This window comes from Hylobates moloch, unplaced genomic scaffold (assembly GCF_009828535.3).
Source record: "Hylobates moloch isolate HMO894 unplaced genomic scaffold, HMol_V3 SCAFFOLD_1, whole genome shotgun sequence".
Lineage (NCBI taxonomy): Eukaryota > Metazoa > Chordata > Mammalia > Primates > Hylobatidae > Hylobates > Hylobates moloch.
In genome coordinates, this window is record NW_026652276.1 from 23,288,994 (window position 1) to 23,309,873 (window position 20,880).

The 20,880-nt window shown below is 41.0% G+C and overlaps 1 protein-coding gene and 1 non-coding gene across 3 annotated transcripts in view; one reads left to right on the plus strand and one right to left on the minus strand.

The window, feature by feature from the left end:
- Positions 1–20,880, minus strand: part of CNOT9 (CCR4-NOT transcription complex subunit 9) — a 28,392-nt gene that overhangs the window by 7,198 nt on the left and 314 nt on the right. For both annotated transcript variants that reach the window (XM_032754504.2, XM_032754506.2), the window contains exons 2-5: positions 9,172–9,351; positions 6,871–6,986; positions 5,290–5,399; positions 1,971–2,080 (exon numbers count right to left, since the gene is read on the minus strand). In XM_032754504.2, the coding sequence (XP_032610395.1) occupies positions 1,971–2,080; positions 5,290–5,399; positions 6,871–6,986; positions 9,172–9,351 (516 nt within the window). The remainder of the gene's footprint in view (positions 1–1,970; positions 2,081–5,289; positions 5,400–6,870; positions 6,987–9,171; positions 9,352–20,880) is intronic.
- LOC116809831 (U6 spliceosomal RNA) lies at positions 369–474 on the plus strand. Its single transcript, XR_004370012.1, has one exon. It is a non-coding gene; the product is annotated as a U6 spliceosomal RNA (small nuclear RNA).

Below are 20,880 nucleotides of genomic sequence, written 5' to 3' on the forward strand. Positions count from 1 at the left end.
AACTACCTATCCAGAGAGGAAGTGGAAACTATTGACCCCAGATTCAAGGAAACAATAAATTGGCCAGGCACAGTGGTTCATGCTTGTACTCCTAGTACTATGGCAGAAGGCAGGAAGATCCTTTGAGCCCAGGAGTTTAAGAGTAGCCCAGGCAACATAGGGAGACCTTGTCTTTACAAAAAATAAAAATAATTAGCTGAGTGTGGTGGAGCAGGCATGTGGTCCCACCTACTTGTGAAGCTGAGGTGGGAGGATCAACTGAGCCTAGGAGGTCGAGGCTGCAGTGAGCCATGCCTCTCTACTCCAGCCTGGGTGACAGAGAGAGATCCTGTCTCTAAATAAATAAATAATTAAAAATTAAAAAACCAGTGCTCACTTAGACAGCACATATACTAAAATTGGAACAACACAGAGAAGATTAGTGTGGCCCTGTGAGAAGATAATACACAAATTCATGAAGCATTCCATATATATCTTTTTAAAAGTAAAAAACCAAAAAAAATCATTATATCTGCTTACACCCAAGAATATTTGTTAGACTAAAAAAGTAATTTAATGGGACAAGGCACATTTTAGAGCAGAGATTGAATACTACCCAAAATAGTCAGCAATATGGAAAAGTAATCTTGAAAAAATCAAATAATATGAAATTTAAAAATTGAAAGTGATTAGAGAAAAAAATATGAAAGACAGATAATAGAGCATAACTGATGTTGTTGAACCAAGAGGCTTGAACAAATAAAAGAGAAAAATATACAAATCAACAAAAAAGACACAAGTAATATGCTCTTTCAGAAAAAAATTGAGGCTGGGTGCAGTGGCTCACGCCTATAATCCCAGCACTTTGGGAGGCCGAGGCGGGCGGATTATCTGAGGTCAGGAGTTCAAGACCAGCCTGGCCAACATGACGAAACCCAATCTCTACTAAAAATACAAAAAAAAAAAATTTGCCGGGAGTGGCGGTGTGTGCCTGTAGTCCCAGCTATGTGGGAGGCTGAGGCAGAAGAATTGCTTGAACCTGATAGGTGGAGGTTGCAGTGAGCTGAGATTACGTCACTCCATCTCAAAAAAAAAGGGCCGGGTGGAGTGGCTCACAACTGTAATCCCAGCACTTTGGGAGGCTGAGGCGGACAGATCACCTGAGGTCAGGAGTTCAACACCAGCCTGGTTAATACAGTGAAACCCAATTTCTACTAAAAATACAAATATTAGCTGGGCATGGTGGCACACGCCTGTAGTACCAGCTACTTGGGAGGCTGAGGCAGGAGAATTGCTTGAACCTGGGAGGCAGAGGTTGCAATGAGCTGAGATTACACCACTGCACTCCAGCCTGGGTGACACAGCGAGACTCCATCTCAGAGGGAAAAAAAAAAAAGGATATATGATTATCAAATGAACTTTAAAAATAATAAAAGACACTTGTAGGTAACCACACAAAAAAGTAAGTTCACCTAAAACAGGAAAGAATTAGGCTGACCCTGAGACTTCTCTGAAATATTCAATGTTAGAAGACAAAAGGACTATGGCAATAGAGGTCTGAGACAAAACAATGAGGTAAGAATTCTGTACAATGAGTAAGAATTCTGTACCTTGTCATGTTGTCATTCACGGTTAAAGTACATAGCAAGCAGAAGCTCAAGTACATATAATTGATTATGTATTTTAAAAAAGCCTGGTTATAGAAGGAGCAGGATTGAAATTTTAAAATTAAAAAAATGAAACTGTAATAATATACTTAGAATTTACCTATGGAGTGAGATGTGGGTTTGGAGAAAAGAAATTTAGTGTTTAACTTGATTTTCTTCTGAATGGTTTGGGTTTTTCAATAATTGTTTTATAATAATTTTTATTCAAAAGAGAAAAAATATTCATACAAATTTCAAAAGCTTGAAGACAGAAAATGATCCCAGGACCATAAGGAAGCAGCTCAAGAGTCAACACAACGTAAAATCCAAGTTAAAAGCACATACTGTTTTAGAAAGTTCACTTCCAGATTCCATAATTCGCAAACATAAAGGGATAATTTCTGTTGTCAATAAAAAGTTGATTACTTCTTGTTCATCTGTTTTCACCAGGGCCCCTAAAGAAAATAAGGACAAACAAAATTACTTTACAGTTAGGGTTTCCAGTTAACATTAACTTCGAACTGCTTATCCAGTGAATTATGAACTTAAATAACAGAACACAAACTGGGGTTTGTTAAAGGAATCAGATTCACACTTGTACTAAAAAAAAAAAAAAAAAAAAGAAATAGGAAGAGGGCGGCGCAGTAGCTCACACCTGTAATCCCAGCACTTTGGGAGGCCAAGGCGGGCAGATCACTTGAGGTCAGGAGTTCAAGACCAGCCTGGACAACATGGTGAAACCCAGTCTCTACTAAAAATACAAAAATTAGCAAGGCATGGTGGCAGGCTCCTGTAATCCCAGCTACTCGGGAAGCTGAGGCAGGAGAATCAATTGAACCTGAGAGGTTACAGTGAGCTGAGATCGCACCACTGCACTGTAGTCTGGGTGACAGACTCTCTCTTAAAAAAAAAAAAAAAAAAAGACTATGCTTTCTGCACTAAATTGTCTTTGTACCTTTGTCAAAAATCAACTGACCATATATGTGTGGGTCTATTTCTGGACTCTTCATTTGGCTCCAACGGTCTGTAAATCTTTCTTTTCTCCAATATTACATTGCCTTGACTACTATAGTTTTCCAGTAGGTGTGAACTCAGGTAGTATATGTCTTCCAACTTTGTTCTTTTAAAGAAATGTTTGGATATTCTAGTTCCTTTGGCTTTCCATATAAATCTTAGGATCAGTCTATCAGAAGGCTGCCATAACAAAATACCATAGACTGGTGGCTTAAACAACTGAAATTTATTGTCTCATAGTTCTAGCAGCTGGAAGTCTGAGATCAGGCTGGGCACAGTGGCTCACACCTGTAATCACAGCACTTCGGGAGGCTGAGGCAGCTGGATCACCAGAGGTCAGGAGTGCCAAGACCAGCCTGGCCAACATGGTGAAACCCTGTCTCTATTAAAAATACAAAAATTAGCCGGGTGTGGTGGCGCACACCTGTAGTCCCAGCTACTCGGGATGCTGAGGCAGGAGAATTGCTAGAACCCAGGAGGCAGAGGGTGCAGTGAGCCAAAATTATGCCACTGCACTCCAGCCTGGGCAACAGAGTAAGAATCTGTCTCAAAAAAAAAAAAAAAAAAAAAAAAAAAGCTGAGATCAGGGTGCCAGCATGGTATGGTATAGTTTTTGTAAAGGCTCTCTTCCTGGCTTGTAGATGGCCAGCTTCTCACTAGGTCCTCACATGGCAGAGAGCGAACGAGGGAGAACAAGCACTTTGGTGTCTCTTCTTAGAAGAATACTAACCTCATCATGAGGGCCATGTCCTCATCTAAACCCAATTATCTTTCAAAGGTCCCATCTCCAAATGCCATGACATGAGGGGGTAGGGTTTCAAAGCATGAAATTTTGGGGAGGACACAATTCAGTCCATAGCAGTCAGCCTGCCAATTTCTAAAAAAAATGCTGCTGGGATTTTGCTGGAATTACTCTGAATCTATAGATCAGTTTGGGGAGAATGAACAACTTAACAATACTGAATCATTGATACACCAATCAATAAACATGGTTTATCTCCGCATTTTATTTCATTAGAAATCAGTTTTGTAGTTTTCAGTTATAGATCATGCATATATTTTTAAAGATTTATATCCAAATTTTCACGTTTTGGTGCTGTTATAAATGGCAGTTTAAAAAAATTTCAGCTGGGTGCAAGGGCTCACAACTGTAATCCCAGCACTTTGGGAGACCAAGGTGGGAGAACCATTTGAGCCCAGAAGTTTGAGACAAGCCTGGGCAACAAAAAGTGAGACCTTGTCTCTACAAAAAAATAAAAAAATGTAGCCAGATGTGGTGGCATGTGCCTATGGTCCCAGCTTCTCAAGGCTGAGGTGGGTGGGTTTGCGTGATCCCAGGAGTTTGAGGGTGCAGTGAGCCATGATCATGCCACTGCACTCAAGAGTGGGCGGCAGAGTAAGACCTTGTCTCAAAAAAAAAAAAAAAAATTTCCTATTGCTCATTGCTAGTAAATGGAAATTTAATTTTTTTTTTTTTTTTGAGTCTCCCTCTGCTGCCCAGGCTAGAGTGCAGTGGCGTGATCTTGGCTCACTGCAATCACTGCATCTCCACCTCCCAGGTTCAAGAGATTCTCTTGCCTCAGCCTCCCCAGCAGCTGGGACTACAGGCACATGCCACCATGCCTGGCTAATTTTTGCTTTTTTTTTTTTTTAGTAGAGACTAAAAAAAAGGTAGATGAAAAAATTTAACTAGGTGAACTGACAGATTCATATTCCTGGAGTTACGGGAGAATTACAGGTTTTCAGAATGCTTAGTGTATTTGACATGCATATTCTTAGGGCATTTCAGATATACAAAGCATTCTGGTATTAGAAGTAAGAAAAACAAACAAAAAAAGACAGTGGTGTGTGCCCGTGCCCATGGTCCCTATTACTTGGGAGGCTGAGGCAGGAGGATCACTTGAGCCTAGGAGTTCAAGTCCAGCCTGGGTAACACAGCAAGGCCCTAACAGAAAGAAAATAAAAGAAGAGAAGAGAAGAGAGAAGGGAAGAGGAGAAGTCCCAAATTTGACCTCTTATTCCTTTAATAATACTCTTTATATATTAAATCAAGTTCTTATGCTTTATACGCCCTACAATTCCAGCAAATGTTTCCACATATATGCTGAATTTAATCCCAAATGTTGGATCTCAAAGCCTTATTAACAACACTTAGAAGAGTGCTTGATATGGGCCGGGCGCGGTGGCTCAAGCCTGTAATCCTAGCACTTTGGGAGGCCGAGGTGGGTGGATCACAAGGTCAGGAGTTGAGACCATCCTGGCCAACATGGTGAAACCCTGTCTCTACTAAAAATACAAAAAAATTAGCAGGGCGTGGTGGCGGGTGCCTGTAGTCCCAGCTACTCGGGAGGCTGAGGCAGGAGAATGGTGTGAACCCGGGAGGTGGAGCTTGCAGTGAGCCAAGATGGTGTCACTGCACTCCAGCCTGGGAGACAGAGTCTGTCTCAAAAAAAATAAAAACAAACAAACGAACAAAGAGTGCTTGATAGGAGTCATCATGTTCCTGATACTTATTGATTAGTGAATGAGACAACCTCAAAGACAAAAATGAATGACTGGTGTACAAAAATCATAAGTGGCAAGACAAAACACCCAACTTAGACTACTACTGTGAGTATTTCAGGCTTGCAAAACAATTCTAATAACTTACCAATAACTCCAAGGCTGGTGAGCCGAAGATACTCAAAGGGACGTGTTTTGCTGACAGTGTGCAAAAAGGGGTACAAAAAAAGTGGGATGTGTGCTGCGAGAAACGCTGACCTGGAAGAAAACAATAATTACATTCACAGCCCAGGGTTGATTTCTGAGGATCCTGAACTTTCAGATTTCTAGGTGGTTAATTCTGTAAGGCCTTAACATTGTCAGAGCAAGGAATCCTTAGGAAAACAATGTTACTGGTCATTAGTCTCAACCAATGATTCTCAAATGGGGTAAATTTTGCCCCCTGGAGGACATGTGGCAATGTCTGGAGACATTTTTGATTGTCACAACTTAGGATTATGAAGCACTATTGGCATCCACTGGGAAGAGGCCAGAGATGCCATTAAACATCCTACAATGCACAGGACAGTCCTCTCCTGCCCTCTCCTTCCCACCACAAAGATTCATCCAGCCCCAAATGGTAATGGTGCCAAAGCTGAAAATCCTAGTCCAGGTCACAGTGGTTAAGAAAACACATGATTTTCCCTGTAATCAGCAGAAAGTACCTTACAAACTGATTAACTTAAAATATCCAATTGTGGATTTTAAAACATAGACCACAAAATGCTATTAAGTGTCCAAGAGATTGTCCTAGATTACCTCCCTCACCTATGACTGAACAATAGTATTCACAGGTGCAGTCGAATAAACCTTACAAACCAAGACAACAAAACAAAGCAGCCATTATCAGGCTTACCTGCTATACTTTAATAAGCACATTCTTCTTTTTTTGTTAAGGCATTTCAGATACACAAACCATTCTGAAAACAGTTAGTCAGGCAACTAATATGGAAATCAGTCTATTATTTTATGTTATTTACAGTTACACCTTGTAGAAGAGCCAACGCCCAAGATTTTTAACACTCAAAGTACTCTTGCATTTTTGTTAAGTGCTTAAAAGTAATTTTCTTAGTAACTTCTCTAAAGCTGTGTAAGGTCAGTGCCAACCTAGCATTCATATTTCATAAGGAAACTTGACAAAGAGGAAAGGCTTTAATAAGATGACTATTAAGTGCCTTTGGGGCCATAAAAGCCCACAAAGTAGATTCCTTAACAGGATTTCCCTTTTCTTAACTTTTTAGATATGACAGGTGGCAAAAATATTTTAACTTACATGCCAATTCTCGTCTATTATAGAGGCCGCTCAGAATGCTATGTTAAGAAGGATTCTGAAGTCAAATCTGGGTTCAGTGGGGGAAAAGTGCTGGAAAAATATTTACTAAACTCCTCTTATATGCCATGCACTATGCCTCACAGATGACATAGTATGAATAACAGGTTAGGGAGTGAGAAGTAGCTGTATGCCTGATACCTTTCCTGTATGTGAACCTTGTTTCTTTAAAGTTCATTGGGTAAAAGTAAGAATCCGGAAGACCAGAAGAGAGAGAGGGAGACACACACACATACGCGCACGCACGCGCGCTCTCTCTCTCTCTCTCTCCCCTGCATGCCCTTCCTTTTATTATTCAGAGAAAGTTTAGGACCATATTCAATGTATATCTCCCCCAAGTGACTCACCCAAAGCATTTACCTGGTTTCTGGATGTGATGCTACACATTGGAGTAATGCCAGAGCATTGCAAACTCTGTTAGACTGGTGTGCTGTCAAGGTGGGTGGGTTGATAGATGGGTAAATATTTACAATTTCCTAAAAAATGGAAATCAGCATCAGATGAATAAGGAATAACTAAAAATTAATTCCCATGGAAATAAAGCGAAAAAAAGGCAAATAAAATAGCTCTTAATTCTGTGCATCTTTTAAGAACTTAAACATCAAAGAGGGAGCAGAAATAATGCTCATATCCTTTCATCACAAACTTACTTGGCTGAGACTAGCTAAGACATTTCTACATTTATCTCTAGGAAGATTTCCTTTTTTTTTGAGACGGAGTCTCGCTCTGTCCCCCAGGCTGGAGTGCAGTGGCACAATCTCGGCTCACTGCAAGCTCTGCCTCCCGGGTTCACACCATTCTCCTGCCTCAGCCTCCAGAGTAGCTGGGACTATAGGCGCCCGCTACCACGCCCTGCTAATTTTTTGTATTTTTAGTAGAGACGGGGTTTTACCGTGTTAGCCAGGATGGTCTCGAACTGCTGACCTCGTGATCCGCCCATCTCAGCCTCCCAAAGTGCTGGGATTACAGGCGTGAGCCACTGTGCCCAGCCTAGGAAGATTTCTATGGAGGCAAATGTAGTCATCTACACTTCCTCTTACATTCTCCAGCTACTGAGGCTATCAGTTGAGGGATACTCAAATTTTTATAATCCCTCCTTTTGCTAGCATCCTGCTTTAAGTTACAGTGATGAGATCACTGGCCAGAAAGTGTTAAGTCAACCACAGTGACTCATAAAGAAGTTTGAATTTGGTTAGGTAGTAACATGGTAAGGACATGAATCAATGGGTGGGGATATGTATAAATAGCAGTGAATATATGCACTATCTGTCAAAAAGTAATGATTTACTCAATACAATTCCATTTACATTTTTTTTCATTTTTTTTGAGACAGGGTCTCACTCTGTAATCCAGGCAGAGTGCAGTGGCATGATCATGGCTCACTGCAGCCTCCAACTCCTGGGCTCAATTGATCCTCCCACTTCAGCCTCCCAAGTAGCTGGGATTACAGTAGTGTACCACCAAGCCTGGCTAATTTTTGTATTTTTTGTAGAAATGGTGTTTTGCCATGTTGCCCAGGCTGGTCTCGAACTCCTGGGCTCAAGCAATCCTCCTAACTCAGTCTGCCAAACTGCTGGGATTACAAGCATGAGCCACTGCACCCGGCTACAATTTTCCATTTACATTATTTGTAAAACTTTTACATAGAAAAACGTTCCCATAACAAAGATCAGTTTCTTGGCTAAATGCAATAGAAATGGAATGTGAATTTACTTAAGAGTTGAAAAGTTAATCTAATTGTTAGGAATTTTGGGGCAATACTTTAATGGATGATCATGCCACTACCTAGGTATTTTGGTATTGTTACCAATTAATTAGCCACCAGTGACCATTCTGGTTTGAACTGAACTTCAATGATCTATTCTTTAATGTACAACTGTACCCACCTTTAATACTACAGCTGTTATATCTTCAACATTTCCTTTCCAGGCCAGGCATGGTGGCTCACGCCTGGAATCCCAACACTTTGGGAGGCCGTGGTGGGTGGATCACGAGGTCAGGAGTTCAAGATCAGCCTGACCAACATGGTGAAACTCCGTATCTACTAAAAATTAAAAAAAAAAAATAGCCGGGCGTGATGATGCAGGCCTGTAATCCCAGCTACTCAGGAGGCTGAGGCAAGAGAACCGCTTGAACCCGGGAGGCAGAGGTTGCAGTGAGCCAGGATTGCGCCATTGCACTCCAGTCTAGGCAACAGAGCGAGACTCCATCTCAAAAAAAATAAAAAAGAAAAAAGAAAACAAACAAACAAAAAACCCAAAAAAACATTTGTTTTCCATAGAATATATTGTACCTTGTGGTCCTTACACTCTACTTTCCACCTTCCTCCCCGTCATGTAGATTTATCTTACAGTACTCCTAAAGCTGTGTTAAAGTGTAGTTCTTAGATCACCTGCATCACAATCACCTGGGGGAGGTGAAAGTGCTTACTAAAATATAGATTAAAATATAGGGCCCACCTCAGACTGACTAAACTGAATCTCTTGGGTAAGGATCCAAGAATCTGCATTTTAACAAATACCTCAGACCTTTCTAAAACAGGTTCTTACAAATGCAGTTTTTTAAAGAATCATCCTCCTAAAGTCTTCATTTGGGCAAAGGTAAAGAAATAAACAAGTGTAATGAAAAGAACTCAACTGCCAATCATGGACATGAACCCACCTGTAAAAGTGCTGCAATAGTACCAAATGAATGCCACAGCATGGGTGCAAGGTCAGGAACAGATTCTCGCTTCTTACTTAGCTCCAGCAAAGCATTTTCCCTAGTCTCAGGACTGGACAGCTCATTGATCCACTGATAGATCTTTTCTCTATCCACTTGTGCCAGTGTAGTAGGCACAGGCTTCAGATGAAGACAAGAAAGTAAATATGAGTTTATTAGAGTCAAACCACGTCTTACCCTGCAACAGAGTTTTAGAGGAAATATATTTTTCATGAATACCAGAGGAGCGTTTCTAAATACATACATTTGATGTCAACTATTCAATCTCTTTGGCAGTTACTGATGAAAACCTAAAATGCACACATACCCTTTGATAATTCCATGTTTAGGAATTTATCCTGTAGGTATAATTGGGCCGTGCTAAAGACATACCAGGATGTTTACTGTTGCACTGTTCTAAAAGCAGAAAACTGGCCAGGCACGGTGGCACACCCCTGTATTCCCAGTGCTTTGGGAGGCCATGGTGGGTGGATCACTTGAGGTCAGGAGTTTGAGACCAGCCTGGCCAACATGGCGAAACCCCGTCCCTACTAAAAATACAAAAATTAGCTGGGTGTGGTGATGGGCGCCTGTAATCCCAGCTACTCAGGAGGCTGAGACAGGAGAATTGCTTGAACTTGGGAGGTGGAGGTTGCAGTGACCCGAGGTAGCGCCACTGCACTCCATCCTGGACGACAGAGCAAAAAAAAAAAAAAAACCAGATGTGGTGGTGCATGCCTGTAGTCCCAGCTACTCAGGAGGCTGAGGCACTAGAATCGCTTGAGCGTGGGAGGTGGAAGTTATAGTGAGCTGAGATTGCACCATTGCACTCCAGCTTGGGCGACAGAATGAGACTCTGTCTCGATAAATAAATAAATAAATGCAGAAAACTGGGCTGGGCGTGGTGGCTCAATGCCTGTAATCCCAGCACTTTGGGAGGCCGAGGCAGGTGGATCATGAGGTCAGGAGATTGAGACCATCCTGGCTAACATGGTGAAACCCCATCTCTACTAAAAATACAAAAAAATTAGCTAGGCGTGGTGGTGGGTGCCTGTAGTCCCAGCTACTCGGGAGGCTGAAGCAGGAGAATGGCGTGAACCTGCGAGGCGGAGGTTGCAGTGGGCCGAGATCGCACCACTGCATTTCAGTCTGGGTGACAGTGCGAGACTCCGTCTCAAAAACAAAAATGCAGAAAACAAACAAGTATCTCTCAATAAGAGACTGGTTAAATACTGGTGGAGCTTTATAATGTGATACTATGTAGTCCTTTAAAAAAAGAAGCAGCTCTCTATATACTGAATATATATTGATACTAAGTAAAAACAATAAAAGGGTTACAGAAGAGCATATAAAATGTTTCCATTAATATACACATATATAAAAATAAAAAATACATATACATTCTTACACATTTACATATAACATTTCTAGAAGGACACATAAAAAACCCTTAACTGTAGTTACCTCTAAGGTTGGGGATTTATAGGGAGACTTACTTTTCATTGTTTACACTAAAACCTTTTGCATAAACTTTTTTTAAAAAACCATACGCATATAATAGTTTTTGAGAGGAAAAAAAAATTATGCCTTCCCATTACTGGTCCCTCCCCAGTGATTCTGACATCCCCCCTCAACTGAGCAGAAAACCTGTAATTTGGAAAAGCTTTCCCCCTTAATGATTCTTCAATATATTCTCTAACTACATCCCTTTGAGAACCATTCATTACTTACTCATGTAGGAAATACACACTTAATAGGGCATGCTTTCATTATTATACTAAAGAATCACAATATTCCCCCCAAATTTGAGTATTTTATAATTCTCTATAGTCATCAAATATCTTTGTGACCTTGATTAAGTTCCTTAATTATTCTTATCTGGAAAAGAAGATGGGAGACTAGAAAAATGATAATTGGTACCCCTAAGCTCTAAACTGCTAACAAATTCCTGGTGATTTCCATCTCTATGCCCAATATGTTCTCAGGTAATTGCCCCCAACCATGAGAAATAAAAGAGGGCGGGGGTGGGGGGGGAAGCTATCTACACCTGCAGATGAGATCACTAATGTTCAGAGGAATTAACTCACTCAATTTAACCAGGTATGAAGGTATGAAGTTGCATATTCCCGTACTTTTTTGAACTATATTACACAGTTTCTCACAGTACTTACAAGTTCCCAATAGACCTTAGCGTGACAGAATGATGACCTACCCATTGTACAAATGTAAAGACAAAGAACACAAAGCACTACCTTTGTTAAAGAACAGAATTAAGCATAACATAGACTTTGAGGTGGATTCAAATTTACTCTACCCAACTTGAATAATGGCCTTTTAAAAATGGAAGCTTCATCATAAGCTTTTAGCTTAATGTTTATTATTTCACTAGCCTGACAGAAAGAACCACAAGGTGTTCTGCTAAATAGACTGAAATACAATGCAGCTTAAGCTTTAAGTGCCTTACAGTAATCTGCTAAAAGCTGTTTTGTAACTCCCTTCAGGGATGGTCCTCAAGGAATCAATCATAGGCTCTTAGAGCAACAATATGACAGAAGGAATATGGTAGCTTTTTCCCTCCTTTCCCAACAGCAAAAGCAGTGTTGTTCAGGCACTTGCCCTTTCTAGGCAGCCACAAACAGGCCCTCAACTTAAAAACTATTTTTGGAAATGTAATTCCTACCTGAAGATAGGGTATGTGTTTATTTAGAATATTACATCACCCTAGACACTCAGCAGAAACACAGGATAAAATTTTAGCGTTAAGTTTCCTGCCCAGTCTCTTGGATGACCCCACAATCCAGTAACTAAAGGGGGCCTCACAGATACCGGTCTGGCAATATAGTACCTTTCCTGATTAATCAGTACCCATTTCAGCTGACCTTCCCCAAAGTCTTGTCATACAGATACCACCATCAGTAAACTCCATCACCCCTACTAGAGCCAGTCTGTGACTTGCAGTTGGCACCTTGTACCCCATCTTGCCCTGGTAACCACCGGTTTGCATACCATGACTCCTGAACACCAGGCCGCATCCCTACATATTCTCTTTCTGGAGCTGGCCTGATGCCCGCAGAGAAGACGGCACTGCTGGCAGTGGTGTGGGCACTCTGAAAGGCCAATGCCTGGTGTGTACATAGGTTCCTAAAGCCATGGACACCTGCTGCTAGCAATACTCCAATTTGTGAGATTATTTGTGGGGGCTGCAGCCTCCATGTGATTTTGATTCTACGAGAGCTAGAACCATGTCAAGTGGGTGGTAATGTGGCCCCCCTGGGCACTAGCTTGGTGTTACGGGTTCTGCTGTCATTCTAGCCAAAAGGAGCGCAGTCTGGTGCCAGGAAATATCTAGGGTAGGGATCCTCCTTTTCATCATCCCTGTTGAATTTCACCCCCAATTTAATAGCAGTAGTAAGTTACACCAAGTGAATACCCACCTGTCATGGGATGAATACAATTTTTTAAAAATAAAAATGAGAGCTTAAAACATACAGTGCTTACTCTGCCAGGCACTGTCCTAAATACTTATAATACTTACCAGCACTCTCATTTTATAGATAAGGAAAATCTGAGGCACAGAGAAGTTATATAAAATTTAAATGGCAAGCTAGGATTTGTACCCAGGCATTCTGGCAACAGGGCCCACACTTTTAACCACTTTGCTAATGCTGCTTCTTATCTGCCTGAAAGACGAAATCTGATCTAAAGATGACTTTTTTTTTTTTTTTTTTTTTTTTTTGAGATGGAGCCTCGCTCTGTCTCCCAGGCTGGAGTGCAGTGGTGTGATCGCAGCTTACTGCAACCTCCGCCTCCCAGGTTCAAGTGATTCTTCTGCCTCACCTTCCCCGGTAGCTGGGACTACAGGCATATGCCACCATGCCCAGCTGATTTTTGTATTTTTAGCAAAGATGGGACCTCCCCATGTTGGCCAGGCTGATCTCAAACTCCTGAGCTCAACTGATCTGCCTGCCTTAGCCTCCCAAAACACTGGAATTACAGGTGTAAGCCACTGTGCTCAGCCTAAAAATGACTTTCTAATAAATTATATTCTTTGACCTAGACAATATAGTTAATACATAAAAATCTCAGACAAAAAGTAAAATGTTATTGGTGGTAGTTCAACAAAATCTGAAAGAACACTCAGTACTATGAACAGTAGCATTGATGTTAGGAGAAATTCTCTACTTATTAAGATTACAAAACACTTAATAGGTATCGTTTTCAGAGAGAAGTCAGTACAATAGTTTGACATAGTTCCCTGTGTTACATTATGGATCAGATGGGGCATAATTTACTTAGTGAGAACCACCAACACACACACATGGACATATAACAAGCAATTTTGTAACACACATATAGGAATTTCATTGTTTTGGAGAATAAAAAGGAAATATTCTTATATTTTGAGTTATATATTAATTTATATAACCAGATGATTGATAAAATATTTTGGACATCATCCCTAAATAAAACACCAAAACTCAAAATGTATCTTACTCTCCTTCCATATCCCAAGAGTTATTTAGGCCCATCTTTCACAAAAAGAATCTGTAATTGACATCTTTTTAAAAGGAGGTGGGCAGTAGAAGAAGGGGTACGGCAGGTGAGGAAGAGAGAGTTCTGTTGTACTTCCTTTTTTTAAAAACATGGTTTCATTTAATAATCACAACATGGTGGTTATTAACCTCACTTAACAACCGATGAAACCATGGGCAGACAACAGGCAGATTTACTCCTCATGCCACTCTGTAACTATCACCTCTAATGATTCCTAGTTCGGATGCTACAATTCTTTGAATTTTTAATTTACTGATACATTTCTAAGGCTGTGGCTGATATGGAACTCAATTTAGTAGCACACATTGCTCACTGACAGGCAAGCAAATTAATCTATGACTTCCCTACTGGAGATTACCTTATTTGAAGCATTAACAATAATTGCAGGATACCAACCAAGAGAGCAGAGGTTGACATTTTTTGAGGCCCAGACCCTTTAAGAATCAAATGAAGTCTGGCGCGGTGGCTCATGCCTGTAATCCCAGCACTTTGGGAGGCCGAGGGGGCGGATCACGAGGTCAGGAGCATGAGACCATCCTGGCTAACATGGTGAAACCCTGTCTCTACTAAAACTACAAAAAAAATTAGCCAGGTGTGGTGGTGGGCGCCTGTAATCCCAGCTACTTGGGAGGCTGAGGCAGAATGGCGTGAACCTGGGAAGCAGAGCTTGCAGTGAGTGGAAATCGCACCACTGTACTCCAGCCTGAGCCACTGTACTCCAGCCTGAGCCACTGTACTACAGCCTGAGCCACTGTACTCCAGCCTGAGCTACAGACCAAGACTCTGTCTCAAAAAAATAAACTAAAAAAAAAAAAAAAAAAAAAAGAAAATTGTGGATCTTTTACTCAGAAAAATACACAACTGCAAAAACACGAAAACCTACATAATTTTAGGGAGTTCACAGAGTTCCTGCAATGCATCCATGTACCCAGGATTAAGAATCTGTTTATCAAATTGAAGAACAGGAAAGACCTCAATTTGCAAGTAACTACATGAGTATATAATTGGAACACACACTGGCATGGGAGCCTGAAGTGGCTTTAAAATCCAGTTTTGCTCTTTCTAGAATTGTGTGACCTAGGATAAGTCATTTAACTTTCCAAACCTCAATTTTCTCATTGTTAAAGTGAAGAAACTATATTAAATAATTGCCAGTCTCAGGCAGCTCTAAAATCTTAGAAATTATTTAGTTCTTAGTTGTGAGAGTCTAATCTAAGAGGCTCTTTTTAAAAAAATAAACTTTGATGTATAATTTGCATACAATAAAAGTGAACTCATTTTAAGTGTACGCTGCTTCAATAGATTTTTGAGAAATTTATACACCTAAGTAACCACTACCATAATGAAGATATAGATCCATTCACCCCAAAGAGTTCTCTAATGCCCTTTTCAGTAAACCCATACTCAGCCTGAGGCAATCATGGGTGTTTTCTGCTACTATAGATTAGGTCTGCCTTTTCCAGAAATTATTAATACGCAGTAACATTTACTGAGCATACCATGTGTCAGGCACTGTGGATTACATCATTTTATTCTCAAAATTCTAAGAGGAAACAGGTTAATAGAGGTTTAACGTGCTCAAGGTCACACAGCCAGTGTACAGCAGAATGAGACTGAAACTCTACTTCTCTCTAGAATCGATGAGTTCTATCTGGTCTCAAGGATAGAAAGCACAAATACTCCTCCAAGTTGAAGAAATTACTCTTAAGAACCCAACAAAACTTTCTTAAACTTAATATTCCCTTAGCACAGAACTCATTAATAGCTGGATTTGGATACACAGTGAGCTCAATTACATACCTGGACACATAGAATCATCATGAGAAATCTGATTTACATTATGAGTTATCCTTAACACTTCCAAGAATAGAAAAAAGCTCTATTGTACATTACCGTAGATTATTAATTGTAACCTGCTAAAGTCAACAGTCCTGGCCAGGCACAGAGACAGGCTCACACCTGTAATTCCAGCACTTTGGGAGGCCGAGGCTGGTGGATCACTTGAGGTCAGGAGTTTGAGATCAGCCATGGTCAACACAGTGAAACCCTGCCCCTACTAAAAATACAAAAATTAGCCTGGTGTGGTGGCGTGTGCCTGTAATCCCAGCTACTCGGGAGGCTAAGGTGGGAGAATCAACTGAACCCAGAAGGTGGAGGTTGCGGTGAGCCAAGATCACGCCACTGCACTCCAGCCTGGGTAACAAAGCAAGATCCTGTCTCAAAAACATAAAATAAAATAAAAAAATAAAGTCAACAGTCCTGTTCTTTTAATAAGTGTGTTAAAAAACTTTTATATTATCAAAATTTAGGTGGTAACTCTCCCTCCATTTCTGTTTAATGATTTGTATATGGAAAATGTATTTCAAATGACACCTTTTTTCCCCAAGAAAGCTTAACACACAGATAAGACATTTACCAAAGTAAGTTACCAGTGGTTAACTCCAAGTGTCACACAGTGTACTGACAGTTTAAGTTGGTCTTCTATTTCTGAAAGATCTTAACACATAATGTGAAAAGTATAAAGATGTTTATGTTATTTTAAATAAAACATATGACATTTATCTATAAATGGTAAAGAAAATGATTTCCTTCTCTGAGTAAACTAAAAAATTGATGTTGATGGTTTCTTAAACAGAAAATAGCCAAATTATCAATGTAACTTTATGTTTAAGGGCCAAAATAGCTGTTTATTTTCCTGCCAATACATAAAGAATGGAATCAGACTGAAATAGAGATTATTTCCCCAAGTCTGGAGATCAACACGTGGATTTGGGTGTCAGCATGGTATTCCAAGAAAATGAACTTTCTAATAGTGCTGGAAGTACTAAATTAGCTTACCTTCATAATTTTATAAGAGCCAGAATGTATCTTTTTTTTTTTTTTTTTAAGACAGAGTTTCGCTCTTGTTGCCCAGGCTGGAGTGCAATGGCATGATCTCAGCGTACTGAAACCTGCGCCTCCCAGGTTCAAGCGATTGTCCTGCCTCAGCCTCCCAAGTAGCTGGGATTACAGGAGCATGCCATGACGCCAGGCTAATTTTTGTATTTTTAGCAGAGACGGGGTTTCACTACGTTGGCCAGGCTGGTCTTGAACTCCTGACCTTATGATCCACCTGCCTCGGCCTCCCAAAGTGCTGGGATTACAGGCATGAGCCACCATGCCCAGCCCAGAATGTATTTTTTCAAAATAACTTTTTAAAAATGAAAGTGAATAAGCAAAGATAAGTTAGGCAATTTGCCTAAAGCTTCATCAGGAGACTCAGGAGGAGAAAGTGAATTAGATCCTTTAGAGTGCAGTGTTCTTTCTACTTGCCAAAAAGGAAGGCATCTGGGAGTCCATGACAGCGTCAATAAAAAGATGTAAAATAACTAATGATGCTGCTGGTTAGGTTGAAAGTGAGAGAAAGACAAGTGCTTAGGGATGCTACAATTGTCAGTGGAAATCAGTGGGAAATTAAAAACAAAACAAAACAAAAACACATCCCCTAAAGGCTTACCTCCAGTTGTTTCACAAGCATAACATCCATTACAGAATACCTATGGCATGCAAAGATTTGTAGTTTTTGTTTTTTTTTTCCTTTGAGACAGGGTCTCACTATGTTGCCTAGGCTGAAGTGCAGTAGCATGATCATGGCTCACTGAAGCCTGGAAAATTTTTAAACATTTTTTGTAGAGATAGGTTCCTACTGTGTTGCCAAGGCTGGTCTTTAACTCCCGGCCTCAAGTGATCCTCCTGCCTTGGCCTCCCAAAGTGCTGGGATTATAGGTGTGAGCCTTTAATTTGGGAATTAAATTCCCAAAGCTGAAGTCTGGGAACAAGTCACATATCAGTGAGTGAATCTAGCCAATCACTGAGCATTTTGTTATTCTTTTTTTTTTTTTTAAAGATGGAGTCTTGCTCTTGTCTCCCAGGCTGAAGTGCAATGGCATGGTTTTGGCTCACTGCAACCTCCCCATCCTGGGTTCAAGCGATTCTCCTGCCTCAGCCTCCTGAGTAGCTGGGATTACAGGCGCCCGCCATCACGCCCAGCTAATTTTTGTATTTTTAGTAGAGACGAGGTTTCACCATGTTGGCCAGGCTGGTCTTGAACTCCTGACCTCGGGTGATCTATCCGCCTTGGCCTCTTAAGGTGCTGGGGTTACAGGCGTGAGCCACAGTACCCGGCCGCATTTTGTTATTCTTAATCTTTAGAATAATCCTGTGTGGTATTTCTGTCCTTATTTATTAGAGGAGAGAAAAAAAGAAATTATGCTCAATGGTGGCAGTAATGAATATATGAAGATGTTAGGATGTATTCCATCAAGAATGACAACAGCAAGGTTGGGCGCGGTGGCTCATGCCTGTAATCCCAGCACTTTGGGAGGCTGAGGCAGGCAGATCACGAGGTCAGGAGTTCACGACCAGGCTGACCAACATGAAGAAACCCCGTCTCTACTAAAAATACAAAAAAAAAAAAAAAAAAATTAGCCAGGCGTGGTGGCTAATGCCTGTAATCCCAGCTACTTGGGAGGTTGAGGCAGGAGAATTGCTTGAACCCGGGAGGTGGAGGTTGCCGTGAGCTGAGATCTCGCTATTGCACTCCAGCCTGGGCAACAAGAGCGAAACTCCGTCTCAAAAAAAAAAAAGAAAAAAGAATCACAACAGCCTACTACACTAAACACTTCTAGCATAATACTACTCAAGAGTCAAAATTTAAGATACTTCCCATACTATCTTAATTTTTCCTTCTAGTGAATAATATCCTGCATTTACATGTGACTACATTCTCTCTCTTTTAATAGGCAAGGTATTGCTATGTTGCTCAGGCTGGAGTCCAGTGGCCATTCACAGGTGCCTTCATATCACACAGTAGCCTGGAACTCCTGGGGTGAAGTGATCCTCCCTCCTTAGCCTCCCAAGTAGCTGGGACTATGGGCAAACACCACCCAGCTTACATTCTCATTTAGCAGTACTTTGTTATCTCCCTAGCTGAAATGATGATTTACCTACTATTTTAAAAAAGAGGTAAATAAAGGCACAGATACACACTTTCATTGTTAGGCAGAAAGTAAGCATCTTCTCAAGTGGCTTTGATTATTCTGGGCACTGTTGTATGCATTAATTATGCTTCTTAAATTCCAGTGAGTGATATGCATCATTACTGTCCCTTTACCCAGATCAGAATAATGCAGTTTGGTCCAATGGAAGGCATGAAGAATTGAGAATGAGGTGGCTCAACTTTTTATGTTTTAGTTTCCTCACTAGCTAAATATATCCTAGTGAATGAGTGGTACGAAGGAATTTGTCAGAGCTGCTACGAGGTCCAAACATCCCAAGTGAAAGTGCATCTAAAAGTTCAAATTTTAAAATTAATGTAAGGCATTGAAAATTTGAAGAAACATGTATTGAGTACTTTTTATAAGTAATGTACCACAGCTTTAATGGTTGTTTAAAAGATGCATTAGGGAGCAACTGAAAATAAAAGGAATAGCTACAGAGTTTGGGAAGGCACAGGGAAGAGTGGCTCAGTATCCAAGATAAAATTCTGGAGAAGACATAATTAGATTTTTGAGAGATGGACAAGTCAACCTTAGAATAATTTCCCTTATTTAACCTGTTTTTCCCCTAATAGCAGCACACTCATCTTTCAACTTGCTTTTCCCCACATTACACACATAATTTGGGAGAAGGAACAAAAAAGCTAGGGGAATTGCAATGACCTAATTGAGATATAAAAGATACTCTCTACATTGAATAGTTACAAACACTTAGAAACAGTATGAAAGGAGGCAGAGATACCAACAGCACTGGAAATGACGATGGAGATCAAATCTCAAAAAGCAGTTTTCTATAGCTTAGTCATACTTGGCTCAATTTTTCACTTTTTGTACTTAAAGGTATGGCAATTTTTGGTGCTTTATTTAGTAATTACGTCATTTTGCCTGATAATACAATTTCAGTACATTACTTTCCTCAAATCATTTCCCTTTGGTTAAACAGAAAAAGCAGAATTGGTCTTCAGGCAGGTGTGCTCAAACGATCTCCTTTTCCCATCATGGCTGTTCTTTCAGTGGTCACTTTCCCTTCAACATTCTTTCATGCAGCAAAGTATGTGAGTCTTTATCTTGTACTAGCAACTGTCCTGGCACCGGGGAAACCACGTCAACGGGGACCACATGATCCCTGTCCCTGACCTCAAGGAGACAGACAACAAATAAACGAATACAATAATAACACAGGGATCAGGGCTGTAAAGGGTACTCTACTAAAGTTAGAGGCTGCGGAACTAATTTGAAGAGGATAGTCAGGGAAGGCCACTGCGAGACAGATTTAGGCAGAGACCTGAAAGATGGATTTGGATAAACAGTTTAAGGAGAGGAAGGAGAGTTCAAGAAAGAGGTACCAATTACACTCATGCTGTGTGTGTAAAGGAGGAGAGATAAGAAGAACATTCACTCCAGTCATAGAGACCACAAGTGCATCTTGGAGAAGAAAAGCGCGTTGCAGAGGGTTAGAAGTGGCCAGAGTAGCTGAAGCTTTAGGAGCAAGAGACATAAAACGAGATTATAAACGTGGGTTAAGGACCACATCATACAGGGCCGTGTAGGCTATGGCAAGGAGTCTAGATTTTATTTAAATGCCAAGAGACGTAGGATTACTTCGGATAGCTGAATTACACTTTCTTTCTTTTTTCTTAAAAGATCACGCGGGTAAAACGAGATGTGTCGAGGAAAGTTTTAAACGCAGAGAACCTAAGTCAGATGCAAAAATTATGCAATTCTCCGGGCCTCAGGTCTTCCATAAATAAAGCAAGTGGTTTGAACTAGAAGCCATTTCCTTCCCGCTGCGACGTGGTGAGTTCTGAGAGCAGGGGCCGCGTCAGATTGACCATGGAATTCCCCTCATCGACGCCGGCGCCCAGAACACAACTGGCGCCCTGAAACTGTTGGTCAGCGCAATAAATCAATGAATGGCCTGCTACGGGCGCTGGACCAGGCCCTGGCGCCCGCAAAGAACGCGATGGGTCGCGCTGGAGGCCGCGAGAGGCGTCCGGCAAGGAAATAGGGGCCGGCTCCACCACAACCAAAGCGTGCCGAGGAGGGGAACCGGGGCCTCGGAGGTTGAGGGCAGAAAAAA